This window comes from Perkinsus marinus (genome assembly GCF_000006405.1).
Source record: "Perkinsus marinus ATCC 50983 genomic scaffold scf_1104296927642, whole genome shotgun sequence".
NCBI classification, from domain to species: Eukaryota; Perkinsozoa; order Perkinsida; family Perkinsidae; genus Perkinsus; species Perkinsus marinus.
Window position 1 is genome coordinate 9061 of NW_003217086.1, and position 13140 is coordinate 22200.

The 13140-nt window shown below is 51.1% G+C and overlaps 3 protein-coding genes and 1 non-coding gene across 4 annotated transcripts in view; 1 reads left to right on the plus strand and 3 right to left on the minus strand.

Annotated features, from left to right (window-relative positions):
• The window catches only part of Pmar_PMAR004281 (mgATP-energized glutathione s-conjugate pump, putative), a gene marked incomplete at its 5' end in the record, with an annotated part of 6497 nt that extends 2951 nt beyond the window's left edge, over positions 1-3546 (minus strand). Inside the window, 17 exons of the mRNA XM_002788778.1 lie at positions 10-281; positions 359-724; positions 794-938; positions 986-1146; positions 1203-1325; positions 1502-1716; positions 1770-1869; positions 1917-2041; positions 2092-2238; positions 2291-2429; positions 2481-2549; positions 2789-2873; positions 2919-3013; positions 3060-3133; positions 3184-3274; positions 3322-3415; positions 3459-3546. Of these exons, the coding sequence (XP_002788824.1) occupies positions 10-281; positions 359-724; positions 794-938; positions 986-1146; positions 1203-1325; positions 1502-1716; positions 1770-1869; positions 1917-2041; positions 2092-2238; positions 2291-2429; positions 2481-2549; positions 2789-2873; positions 2919-3013; positions 3060-3133; positions 3184-3274; positions 3322-3415; positions 3459-3546 (2389 nt within the window). The remainder of the gene's footprint in view (positions 1-9; positions 282-358; positions 725-793; positions 939-985; positions 1147-1202; positions 1326-1501; positions 1717-1769; positions 1870-1916; positions 2042-2091; positions 2239-2290; positions 2430-2480; positions 2550-2788; positions 2874-2918; positions 3014-3059; positions 3134-3183; positions 3275-3321; positions 3416-3458) is intronic.
• A 2331-nt stretch (positions 3547-5877) lies between these two features.
• Positions 5878-5949, minus strand: Pmar_PMAR004282. The gene has a single exon. It is a non-coding gene; the product is annotated as a tRNA-Ala (tRNA).
• A 930-nt stretch (positions 5950-6879) lies between these two features.
• Positions 6880-7866, minus strand: Pmar_PMAR004283 (RAB6 protein, putative). The gene is made up of 6 exons (XM_002788779.1): positions 7748-7866; positions 7623-7701; positions 7483-7567; positions 7323-7434; positions 7118-7280; positions 6880-7070 (listed from the first exon to the last, which is right to left on the minus strand). Exons 1-6 carry the CDS (start codon positions 7856-7858, stop codon positions 7003-7005), a joined length of 618 nt encoding a protein of 205 aa, XP_002788825.1. The 5' UTR covers positions 7859-7866; the 3' UTR covers positions 6880-7002.
• Positions 7867-8514: 648 nt separating this feature from the next.
• Positions 8515-12343, plus strand: Pmar_PMAR004284 (Paramyosin, putative; the record flags this gene model as incomplete). The annotated part of the gene is made up of 15 exons (XM_002788780.1): positions 8515-8922; positions 9055-10065; positions 10109-10219; positions 10261-10326; positions 10733-10831; positions 10880-10978; positions 11025-11126; positions 11232-11294; positions 11343-11438; positions 11487-11579; positions 11634-11687; positions 11746-11811; positions 11901-11999; positions 12083-12156; positions 12190-12343. 15 exons carry the CDS (start codon positions 8515-8517, stop codon positions 12341-12343), a joined length of 2595 nt encoding a protein of 864 aa, XP_002788826.1.
• Positions 12344-13140: the final 797 nt, after the last annotated feature.

The following is a 13140-nucleotide window of genomic DNA, read 5'->3' on the forward strand; positions in this document are numbered from 1 at the left end:
TCTTCGCACGCAGCAGACAATCGTACATCCGACGATGGAGGTTCCTGGCAGCTGTGATGCCACCAATAGCCGTCATGATCTGGCCGAAGAATAGAGCGACCAGTTGGGAGAGGCAGATGACACCATATATCCCCATATAGTAGGCCACATTACGGGCAGCAGGGGACTCGGGATGAGCCGACCATTTAGACAACCACCACGCTGCTGTAACTCTGAAGCCTTCACTAGAGGTGAACATACCAATAATGGTGATAGGCCAGGTCATAGCTTTAGCATACAACCTGACATCAGAACGGCATGAGCCTCGAAGCGACGTGATAACAGCACAGAAACTTCCTACTACAACTACCGTGCTTACTTGACAATTCTCCACTGTACAGCGCCAGTGGCTCTCTCCTCCGTTTTCACCAATGCCTTCGTCGCCTCCTTCTCCTTAGCCATCTCCTCACTACTGTCCGCTGTAGACTCAGTAGCAGAGCCACCAGAACTGCTATTGGACTTGTCGTTATTCATACTGGCATCATCTGACTTGGCCAGAGATACCAACCTCCGGAACTCAGAGCAGTTCTCAGTGAGGTCGGCAGGAGTACCAACACCAGCAAGACCACCCTTGCCATCCATAACGATAACCCAGTCGGCTGCATGCACGAACTCTACTCTATTGGTGACCAACACTCTTGTACGACCCAACATCATGCCCTGTATACCCTCTTGGAAGGCCGCTCTGAGGCAGACAGGAGACTTCACATTAACAACCTCACAGTACTAGTTCTCACTCTACTACTATTACTACCTAGCTACAGATGCATCCAAGGCACTGATGGGATCGTCCATAAGGACCAGTTCATATTCAGAGTACATCGCTCTGGCCAAAGCCAATCGCTGCTTCTGGCCACCCGACATGTTCACACCTCTCTCGCCGATCTCAGTAGCGTCACCTGAGGCAATATATATGGCCGGAGGACCGAGAGAAGTGGAAGGTCACCTGCTGGGAAGATGAGGAGGTCTCTGGCCAGCTGACTGCATTCGATGGCTTGCTTATATCGTTCCTCATCATAGGGCTCTCCAAAGAGGATGTTGTCCCTTACAGTAGCATTGTATATCCATGCTGTCTGCGGTACATAAGCCACCCCTTCTCCAGCGCTCCTATTCGCCACACTACCAGCCTACCAATACTACCACTACTAATCTTAGTTCAACACGTGCATCCTACCAGCTTGGGCATCTGACCCATGATGGCCTGCAGGAAGCTAGACTTGCCACTAGCCGAGGCTCCTATCACGATCGTGAGCTTATCTCTAGGAATAGTGACATTGATGTCCAACCTGACGGAAACAACATTCACTCGAAATGCACACACCAGCAGAGTAGCCACAGTACAGCTCAAAAGTGCGTCGAGGCTTGGGCGTCGACAATTCCCCATGGCCATGTGCAGACACCCACGAGAATGTGGCATCTGTGATAGCCTGAACTCAGTGTAATGCACAACCATAAGTGCTACTGGGGTACTACTACCAAGTGGTCGGTCGGGGACAAATCGTCCACCTTCGATGCGGTCCTAATACGAGTGGACTCGTCCAACTCGGGGAGTTTAAGGAAACTCTCTATACGATTGATCGACACTATGCATGCCGAAATCTGGTTAAGGACGTTAGGCAGCTGCATTAGGGGGAAGCGGATGACGTTGAAAAGACTTAGCGATGTGAAGGCTTTCACCTGACACAACCAGCAACAGCAGCATACGACGACTATATAGCATAATCGCCTACCGCAGTTAGAGGAGGGTTGCCCGGTATGAGTACGTAAGCCCCAAAGGACACTACCGATACCAATACTGGTATAGCGTTGATGAGGAAGCTATTGAAGGCTCTGCAGGAAAACAAGTACATCCAACCCAAGTGGTGACACCACAATACCTGACTTCCGCATAGTCCTTCAGTTTAGATAGTTCCTTATCCCTAGCTTCCTCTGTCTTCAACTTAAAGCTGTCCTCCCAAGCATAACACTTCACAATCTGCATCGCCTCCATCGTCTCTGACACCTAACCTCAGACATTCCCCCTTTGCCCTCACCAACACTTCCCATCCTCACCAGTCGCAGCCTCTCATCGGTGTACCCCTGAGCGGCTTTGATCTTCAAGAAGAGCCAACCAATGATCTTCTTCTGGACCGGTACCATCACTACCAACACCAAAGCACCCATCACCGATGCCATGCCCAGCTCCTTATACAGCAGTATCTGTCCAATACAGGCAAGTCTCCCTCACTGGCCTCCCCCCTAGAAACTCTACCATTGATATTGCAATCCTGAGTGGACCACTCCACGCTGTATTGCCAACATTGCATAGCATCTGCAGGGCGTCAACGTCGGAGCTGATCATGTTGGAAACCTTCCCGCTCGAAGTGTTCTGTCTCGAGGCGATCGATAGCCTACCAAAAAGAAGGGCGCTGAGTAGTCGAGACCACCAATGACACTAGTACCTCATAGACTTCCTGAAAATGGCCGACATTAGCGTAGCCCTGACCTGGCAACCGACTCTCATAGAGTGCCTATAGAGGAAGCAGGATCCTAGTCCCCGACCAGTGAATTAGCAGCGACGCTCTACCAGTGTGGGAAAATATGCACATGGTCAACTACATGTGTAAGTGACATTCGTGGAAAATTGAGGAATTTCTCATTGGTTTCTGTACACTTCTACTCGAGTCCGTATATAAACTTGTATAATTAGTGAGGAAGCTCCTGGTTTCGGCTGAGGAAAGCGATCATATATTCCAACACTGCGCCCTACTGAAAGTATTGTGCTTCCCCGAGAGCTCCAAAGACTTGTGTGAGGAACATAAGGACGGCGACAGTGAAAGCCAATTCAACATAGCCTACAACGACAATACTCAAGGAAGCACTATGGCCTATGGACTTACTCCATTCTCCCGTTACTGCAGCTTCGTAGAGCGTACTCAGCATCCAGCCCATGAGCATGGGCAGGGCAACCTGCGACCCGTCGTTGGTCGTCTTCCTGAAAACGTGTCCTTTCTTGTAAATCCCTCAGCGGCTGTCACTACCATAACGCTGCCTTCAGCATAGGAGACCACCAGATGCCCACACAGGTCTTGAAGAGATGCTGATTTCGCTTTTCCTAAGCCGATACCACACCAACTCCAAATTATGTACCTCCCCTCAACCTACGAAATCAGTCTCGAGCCGGTTGACTATGGGGTCCACACGATCATACGATGCCAATTCGGGCAAGTCCCCATCCATCAACGGCCGCTTATATCTGTCATCACATCAATGAGGTTCATACTCATGCACCCGAACGCCTACCCTAGTCGGAGCAACGGAGTCATCCACCCAAACGTGAGGTCCGATAACCAGCTCGCAGCTTCCTCGGGGTTCCTCTGCCCGCCACTCGGCTTCTCTAGAGCGTACGATCAGAGTTCGACCAACTGTCAGCAACTTACCCTCGACTCCTCCTCCACTGGGCACCTCTCCAGTGTGGTCTGCGGCAGCCAGTAGGGGCGCTTCAAGGTCAGTCCCTGTGAGAGGCATGATGGCCAGCAACTACGCGTGTGGGGGGACCCTACCTGACTCGTTGGAGGCCCTAGCGTTCGAGGGCCAGACAAAAATAGAAAACAGAAACAAAACTGTTGCTGCTGCAAACTGCAGACAGTAGAGGACGAAGAAGTAACTGTAACTTCGGAGGATCTAGGGAGGAGACGGTTGCCGTTGAATCGACCCAATTCCAATATCACATGCATGGCAAAGTACATCTTGATCACCAAAGCCGAGAAGTAGAAGACATATGCAAATCTCATCCATCCGCCCCCCGGAGGCGATCCTATCCGTCTTTCTGCGATTAACGTGATAAGAGTGAGCCCCCAGGCAAATACGCCAAGACCGCTGGAGAAAATCTGGCAAGGGGGGACGTATGCTGAGAGATGGGATGCTAGGGGGGACTTGCCTCGTAAGGAGCCAGCTTGGGTGCTTGCACTAATTCACTCTGACCTACGCGTGCATTCAGTTGACACAGCGGTATAACCATCAACACCTGAAATCGGCAGCTGTGGTAATAATATTTTTTAATCAGAAAATACGGTTACTACTACCAGTGCCATGAGCTCCTTGACTCCATGCCAGAAATGAGATCTCAGTTTCCACCGTCTCCCTTCGCCTTTCCGGAACACTTTCCACAGCTTGCGTAGACGTATCAAACAAGTGATGACGAGGACAATGTGGGCTAAACCGATGAAAAAGACGTCTTCAAAGCAGGGGGTAAACCCTCGCAGTGCGAAGTACCTAAAGGCGTTACTGATAGGAGCCGGTCAATAGTGCGAGAACTACTGATTGAGTTTTAGGCTAAAGAGCTCCTGCCACTCCCAGGGTTCGCAGAAATCACTTATAAAGGTGGTAGAAGGGGAATGCGCCGCCATAATGGGCTCGGTGAATTGATAAGGAATAGCACTGTAGGATAAGCGTTGTCGCTGAGAGGGGCCACCACTCGCTGCCTCTCATCGCTGATGGGGGCCACTCCCAGAAGCCACACCCGTTGTTGAGGACTACCAGTAACTCAATACGAAGCGCGGAAAGACTATTCAAACAACATGCCGGTGGGAGGACCATCTCCTTCCGTTCTATACAAGAGGAATGTGATGAGGCATGCTTGTATGACTGCTCCTAGTAGGGCTGTGGAGTCTCCATTATAGTGACGCCCATCTGGATGGGCATCCCTAAAGCTGTTACTTTCCATCCTACCCCATCGCTAAGCAGCAGGCTTGCTCTCTTATCAGATCTCAACGTAACCGCGTGCATCCCAGTCCCCTATCATTAGTGCTCATACGCACGATGGTATCTCAACTTTAGAGAGAGTTAGAAATTCGAGGTCTTCCGGATCTTAGTGCTCAGCCGATTGAAGTGTCAGTTGTCCCCGATTCGCCTTGTAATGGAATACGAAGTTTACTTCGGCTGCAACCTCGTCGGCACCATTGCTGTGATGATGGTATTTTTCTACACCTATTGCAATGCCAAGCCCATAGGGAACAAACTGGAGTGATGAGGAGTGTACTATTGAGCGAGGTGAGTGCAGGAGATGATTGAAGTCGTATGTACTGAAGGGCTTCAACCTGGACAGCTTCTACGAAGGACTACCGCTCAGGGTGTTGAATTGGACGTGAAATTCTCATAGATGGAAGATGGGGTCGATTTCGTCTGTTTAGGTTCGACATTATTGGGACTATTTTGGTGATGAACTGGATGTGGATTCCCGTATCGGATTTGGAACTTCAGCAGCAGGAGCGCCATACCTCGTTTTTCGATGAATTAGTGTCGTGTTAGAGCTCTAGGACGGTTCGTAGGTGGAAACCCTCCGTGTGATAACCTCAACTCATTGGAAGGCCTAAACAGTGACCTTGCTCCGTCGGCAGAACGGTGTTGACAATATCAGCTATACGTCTTCGAGTTGGAGATGGAGGCGCGGCCCGATTTCACTGTAGTGAGTGCAGCTAATATAAATAACAGCTAACATCCACAACCCGGCTCACCAACATGAATCGTTATATCATAGTTTATTTTGAAGTTTCCTTGTCTTTTATGCACTCGATGCAGACTTAACGTTATCGGTAGGAACATCTTCTATTATGTCCGCGATTAGGATGGCGTTCGAAGACAAAGAAGCGAAACGGTCCTATCAGGACTTCGGAATGTCACTCCTTAGAGTCGGTGTAGCCGCTACAACGTGGAGTGCACGTGATTTTATATCGGCAATGAAGGCCAATGAAGGCAGTGATATTTACGGTTGATGTTGTTGCAATCAGAAAATATCTTCGGAGATATCCAGGTTGCTCTCCTGAAAATCTCCGTGATAGCTGAACTTTTCAAATAAACTGGACGTACCGGGATTTGAACCCGGGGCCTTCTGCATGCGAAGCAGACGTGATACCACTACACCATACGCCCTGATGAATTTGTTATGCAGAACCGGCAGTCTATAGTTAGTCAATGCGACTAGGTTCTTCAACACACTCGAACGTCATGACCTTTGGTCGTAGTCTCTGGAGAGAGCCGACTCGAGCTTCCCTCTCTAGTAGTGACCGAGCGCTCCGGTAACGTATCCGAGTCTAGGCATTAGCTACTTCGAACTGCACGGCCACTACCAGCTGCCTCCCCGAAAAATACCAGCGAGTGCCCGACGCGATTCCTCGGAGCTCACGAGCAAATCGCTCCCAAGTTTCTCTCCACGACAGCAACTTAAGAGAACGAGAGAATCTCTGTCTGCTCAAGTCCTCATATTGAGAACCTCAAAGGGGATGGGTACACATCATAATGAAGCACAGGCTTTGGGACGTCACGCAAGGCGAGGGAAACCGGTCTATGCTATTTACCTCTGTCGGGCCCAGTGCGTTCGTTGATACCAGTCGCAATGTGAACCAGAGGCTTTATCCGAAACACGCCAGCGAGCCTCAATTTCACAACGGAGCTCATAGAGCGAGTTCGCGCGCGCTGGGGAAGGTAGAGAATGGGCCAGCTCTAAATTAGAGCTGGCCCATTCTAGAGCCTCTAATGCCCACATCTAGTGCCAACTGCTGCTGTCAGCAGCCCATGACTGATACTTATCCTTACACACATCATGCTCTTGTGTGATAAGTAGTGCGAGGACACCCCAGGAGCAGTGACCTTCCCACACATGAACACGCCTAACACGTGCCAGTACTTATCAGTTACACTGTTACTCTCCATTATCAGAGCTAGTACATGAACTCCCTTCCTCAGAGTTACATTATATTGACAATCGACCGATCCACAGAGCAAACCAATGTCCCGGGTTCGATCCGAACGGTCGGCATCTCTCAAAACTCACTATCGTAAACACAAGTCCGCATTGAGGGAGGCCGTTAGATGGTGGAGAGTAGTGATCGATAATACACGAAGAGAAGCAGATCTTCTTAACAGCATACCCGATTGGCGCTTCCGTTGAGACCAAAAACTGCCGTCGCATTACCCACGAGGATATTAACATGCACATTTCCTAGCGTGCTCCTCAGGCTCAGAGTTACTAGCGTTCAGCTGAATATCAACGACTGAGACGAGCGAGCAATCTCGTAGGAAGGACCGATGATAGTATTACTCTGATTCTGCCCTTGCTGACCAGCACCTTGATCATTGGATTGAGGTAAGGCAGCAGCAAGCTTCCTGAATAAGGCCTTAATGTTGTACCCAGCCTTAGCACTGCATTCGGTAAACATAACGCCCTGCTCCTTAGCCTTCTGCTCTCCCTCTTCCGTAGAAACCTGGTGATCACGTAGAGTAGTGATATATGGGAACTAAAATACCTGTCGTTTGTCGGCTAAATCTGTCTTGTTGCCCACAAGCATTATAATGACATCATTACCCCTCTCCGTACGGACATCGTCGATCCACTTCTCACAATTCATAAAGGATGCCCTAACACACGTCTCTTCCTACTATTCACAAGAACCTCATCTTTTCTACTTGTTGGTGATATCGTACACCACAACAGCTACACTGCTATCCCGAATGTAGGAAGGAATAAGAGACCGGAAGCGCTCCTGGCCAGCTGAAGGGACGAACCAACGATAACCTCTACCACACCTCCGCCACATTATCCCTACCAGTATCCCAAAGCTGGAGTCTAACAGTACGGTCCTCAAGGTACATCGTCTTGCTAAGGAAGTCGATGCCAATAGTGGCCTAAAGAGAGAGAGGTATGTCGACGGCTGAGATGTGGCGCTTCTACCTGATAATTGGAGTCGAAGGTATCGTACATGAACCTAGTAATGATAGAGGTCTTCCCGACGGCCTGCTCTCCGAGGAAAACAAGCTTGTATTTGTTCAAGCCGCTGCTCATAATCAGATTTATTATAACTGGCAAAATCCGACCGCATCCTTCTACCACTGGTGGAAGTTTATACGAGACTTGACGCTTTTTCAAACAGAAACAATTTCACTCAGGCGTAGCGCAGGTGGTGTCATTTAGTACAACTCCACGGGATGACGGAGCACACAATGCAACTCGAGCAGTAGGGATGAGCTATTGCTCATGAATGCATCTATAGTATGCTCACCTCTACTTCTGATACCCATTCTAGCGGCTTGAACTCACGATGAATGTGAGAAAGTTACGCATGACTTATCCGTTGGCCGATGGTTATTGCTCGTCGTCATAATTGAGGAATTGCAAGATTCTTCAAGTGAGCAAGTTCGTCTCGTTCCTGCTCGTTGTGTTTTCATCGCGCCGTTGACCCATGAGATGCGAGAAGGGAGCGAGAGCAGTTCGATAGGAAGCATCTCTGGCCGAAGACGGCAACATTCTCGCATGTCCGAGAGAATCGCCAAAGACAGGTAACGTGAATCGGGAGGCTTAGAGCCACCTCTCACTAAGGGGGCTTCAGTCAGTACTGTATTCGAACTGGTTACATCTTTGTTTAACTCGCCAGTACGGAACACCTCTACGAAACACAGGAAACTCTCTTATTATCTCATCTGTTCAGACTAGACGACACAATGGGAGAAATGAGCACCACGAAGTCAACTCTGCCAGATCACCATCTTTCCGAAGAGATCTATGCTGAAGGCACACGTATCAATGGGCTCTACGATGAGGCTAGACAGCTCGAGGACGCAGCCGCTAAGAGAACACGCCTTTTCAACGAGAAACTATCACGCTTAGAGGAAGAACTACGTCGAACTATCCTGGAAGCCACTGAGAACTCTAACATGTATGAAGTCCGTATTCGAACCCTTGACGAGGAAGCAGGCAATCTTAAGGCTTTGCTGAGGACCAGCGAGAGGCAGTCCTCTGACCTGGCAGGAGAAAACGCTAAACTTAAGGAGGAAATAACAGAGCTCAAGATGAAAACTGAGAGCTTCGACAGAAAAGCATCTGAGTATAGGACCGAGGTTGAATCCATGGTAGGCTTGCGGACCTAATTCGCATCTTACATCGTCCAACCTAGAGATACGGTGTGTGAAACATGTTGTGAGAATTCTCCATCGCCTATTCAATGAAGTCGTTATTTCCACAACCACACAACTACTTCTCAGATAAAACTGTCAGAGCACGACAAGGCTAGATGCAAAGATCTCGAAATGCAAATCACAGACCTGGAAGACCTCAGAGCTGGGGAGCGCTCCCGCGATCTGGCCCGGATCCGCGAACTCGAACGGGGGCTCGAAGCTGCCCAGAGGAAAGCTGATGAGCTGAAAGAACGACTGAATGAGCCGCGCTACACCGAAGGGCCGGACTTCGGGGTCCAGGCGGACCTCCCTGATGTGGAGATGGTAGGGGAATGCGAGAGGTTGAAGAGCTTGCTCCGTAGAGTCTCTGAGGGTGGTTACGCTGACGGCTCGCTTGGCGGGGTTCCGTGTAACCGCTCGGGTGTCTGTGAGTTAAGACTGCCAATTGACTGGAGTAGCCGACCTTATGCTGTTGAAGTTGAGGTCTCGGTAGACAAGGATAGATGGTCAGCAGCAGGCATGCTGCAGTTAGGAGACGGCTCAGAGAAGGGGTGCTCCCCAACTGACGGCGACGTCCCCTTGGAACTTCTCATGATCGTGGACCGCACTGGAGAGGAGGTCGTCGGGCAGTTCCTCATGAGCCTATCAGACCGCGGCCTTTTCACTATCGGTCTCGAACGGAATAATCGCGGTTGGGACCTCAGGGTGCGGTTGCGGTATGGATCTCGAGTGCCGCAGTTAGAGCGTCTCCTGAAGAATGCACAGGAGGAAAACTCCATGCTGTTGGCTGACGTGGCCAAACTCAGAGATCTAGAGAACGCGTTGGAGAGCGCTCGAGCTGAGCGGAGCCTTCTAGTCGGCGAGAGGGACTCAGCCAGAGAAGAGCTGCGTGCAGCGAAGACAGCGTTAGCGGCGGAGAGGGATGCCAAAAGACGCCTGGAGGAGGGCGGAGCGGAGCTTGTACCGAAAGAACCTTCCCGCTTTGAAATTGATGTGATGTTCGATCAGGAGGCCACGACTAAGTCCAGAGTTGAGGAGGAGCGGAGGAGGGGGGACTCCCTACAGAGAGAGGTAGATAGGCTCAGACATAGTCAGCAGGTGAGACGTGGCTCGATATGTAGCTGAACCATGTTGGTCCCAGGATCCCTATCGACGGGAATCCGGTCAGGCTGAGAGGCGCGATGGTCAATATCAAAGTCGCGTATCGAAGAGCCTCATGGGTGGTGAAGAGGTGGACGTTTTCAGGAGATCGGTGGGTATCGTGAGTACGCAGATGCGGCATCGTCACTTTAGGACACTACACATCCTGAGGGCCACCGAGGTAGAATGACCGACAACAGACACAACCTGCCAGCCACGGTAGGCTGTTGTCAAGCTGCTGCTGTTCAGCATCATGCGGTTCTCTGGTGTTCCCTCCGGGCCTTCCATAGAAATCACCACCCTGCTGCCTCAGACCAATGGATACTCGCGCAGTTTAGACCCTCACTATCCTCCTTCCCCCCTCCACATTCTACAGTCGGAGATAGACCGTCTAAGGGATGAGCTCAGTGCCTATGAGAGTGGTTGGGTAGGAGGAAGGATAGTGCCGAGCAGTGTGGGGGAATATGTGTTGGTGACGATATGGAAATTCTGAGGAAATTTCTCATTGGTTTCTGTACACTTCTACCGCAAGTCGTGTGTTAACTTCTAAGAAAACTCTTCAACTTCACTGAGGAGATCTCCCAGCACTGTTTCGGAGTACCGTTCACGCTCTGCCTGGTGATAGGCTCCCGACCTAGCGGCTCTTCTGGCGTCTACCCGGGACAGGGCGACGAGGGCCGAGATGGAGGTGGCTGAGCTGCAGGCTGTAGTCGAGGGTCGCGGAGTAGGCTCGGGTCATGTTGCCCTTTGTGTCAAGAAAGGGATCTCGCAGGTATCGGGTTTAACGCCGATGTTGGATGGAGAGAGGAGGAGGGGAGATCAGGCCGAGAGAGAGGTCCTCAGGCTTAAGGAGGAGATACGTAGGAGACAGGTAGCCTCTCTAGGGTAGAGGGGAGGGGACACTCGGGCTGGTCTAGGAATATGGTCGGGATAGCGAGGCGTTGATGCGTCGAGCCGAGCGGGCTGAGGAGGAAGTGAGGCGGTTGAGGTGGGAACTTGACAGGTGCCAGCAGGCTGAGGTACGCGGGATTCAGCGTGGGATACCTCCTATGTTCCACACTAAGTCGTTCGCTCTGCTGTTCCTCTGCTCTACCCCCAAGCCCTCACCGAGCGAGAGCGTTTAGGTTAGCGATAGTGTTTATACCGAGAACGCCGAGATGGAGATTCGGCGGCTACGGGAGGAATACGTAGGAGTATCACAGCTCGATACTGGGATGGCTATTCAACGTGCTCAGGCCACTCTGATGCATCGAGAGCAGCTCAGTGCTGAGTGGACCGAGGAGGAGATCAGGCGTCTTAGAGACGAGCTGGAGGCCTTCGAACAGGGACATGTAGGCTACTGCCCTTTCTGATCTCCGTCCACAGTAGACTCTCCGCAGAACCCCGACCTTGCCCGAATCATTGACCAGGAGAGGGCAAGAGCAGCACGGGCAGAGGCGGAGGTGCGAAGGCTCCGGGAGGAACTCCGGAGGGTGAGAGGCACACCGATGTCTTGGCTCACGCAACTGGTCGTCTCTTGTCCTCAGTCTGGAAGTGCTCACGTCAGCGTCGAGCTGAGAGGTGCTCCCGACCAGCCCAGGGTGAGTACATGCAGTAGACCTTATAGGTAGCGGTTACAGTGTTCTTCCGGTTCATCAGAGTCCCTCTCCCGATCTCTTGGAGCTGGAGAAGGAGCGTCGCCGTGCCCAACAGGCGGAGGCCGAGGTACGCCGTATGCATGAGGAGCTTCGCATAATAGAAGGATCGGAAGTCATTCCAGACCCTCGAGAACCCCAATGACAGTATTTGTTCAGTGTCCCGACATAGTCCCAGCCCTTGATGCTGAGCGGAGGCGGGCGGAGCGAGCTGAGAGGGAGGTCCTGCAGCTCATGGAGGATCTCCGAGTCGCTCAAGTAGGAACTTCTCTGCTCACCTCCCTCCTCTACCTCCCGCGCCTGTTAGTCTTGTGGGTCCTGTTCGTTGGGCCCAATCCTAGACGATGAGCGCCGACGGGCTGCGTGTGCTGAGAGGGAGGTATGTCGCCTCCAACGAGAACTCTGTGAACTACGAGTAAGGGCAACGCCTCATTCTGATTCCATTCAGTGTGTCCCTTCAGAATCTCGGTCTGAGCTCTGACCAGTCGAGTGACTTCGACATGGTCCTCCATCTACAACAACACATCCAGGTCCTACGTAATGACCTCGACAGAGCTCTGCGAGACCGTTACGAGACTTCCCGAGCCCCTCTTCCTGCCTAGGCACATGCTCATCCTTGTTAGTGTACTTGATGTGTTACTGTTTGTCCTGGTGTCCTTTGATCCCCGTTTCGTGTGTATTGTGAGTCGTAAATTAGCACCCGCGGTTACTCAGGGTTGCTCTCCGACAAGTAACGAACGAGAGCGGTACGAGCGGATTGTACCTGTACTCCTAATCTCATCATCATCCTCGGAAGAGACGGCGCCAAACTGCTTTCACCAATTCAGCACAATACAATCGACAGCTATATTAATATGATACCACCACTAGCTAGAGTTGATACAAATTCATAGCCCACTATCGGGGCCTCAGTTTATGATGCAAATAATAAACCATCAGCACTCTTCTGCTCTGGCGATAGTATCATCATGATACCCTCGTTGGTGAATGAATTGTACAGAGTAAACTCAGCACAGCGTTCGTACCAATGAACTGTTTCAGCTAGGCAGTGCTACTTCATCAGGTGACTTGTCTCCAATAGCCATATGCTCAACTTTCCCCTTTTCGAATTGCCCTCAATATTCCATCCTTGAATTCGCATACTCACTCTGAGTCTTTCACTCATACTGCCCGACGCGTGTGCCGTCCGGGTTGAACCACAACAGTACACGCCTAAAATGTCGTTGTGAAGGTGAACAGGGCTGTGCTACAGTTGCTTGACAGCCGTCTAGACAAGATCGCCTCGTACTATAAGTAGCTAATCACCAAACTAGGTTAAGGGCGGCGCGTGGTACAACAGCGCGTCGTCTCCAGGCTTCGCTGGCGGGTGAGATGGCTGGAATATGGTGGGTTTGTATCG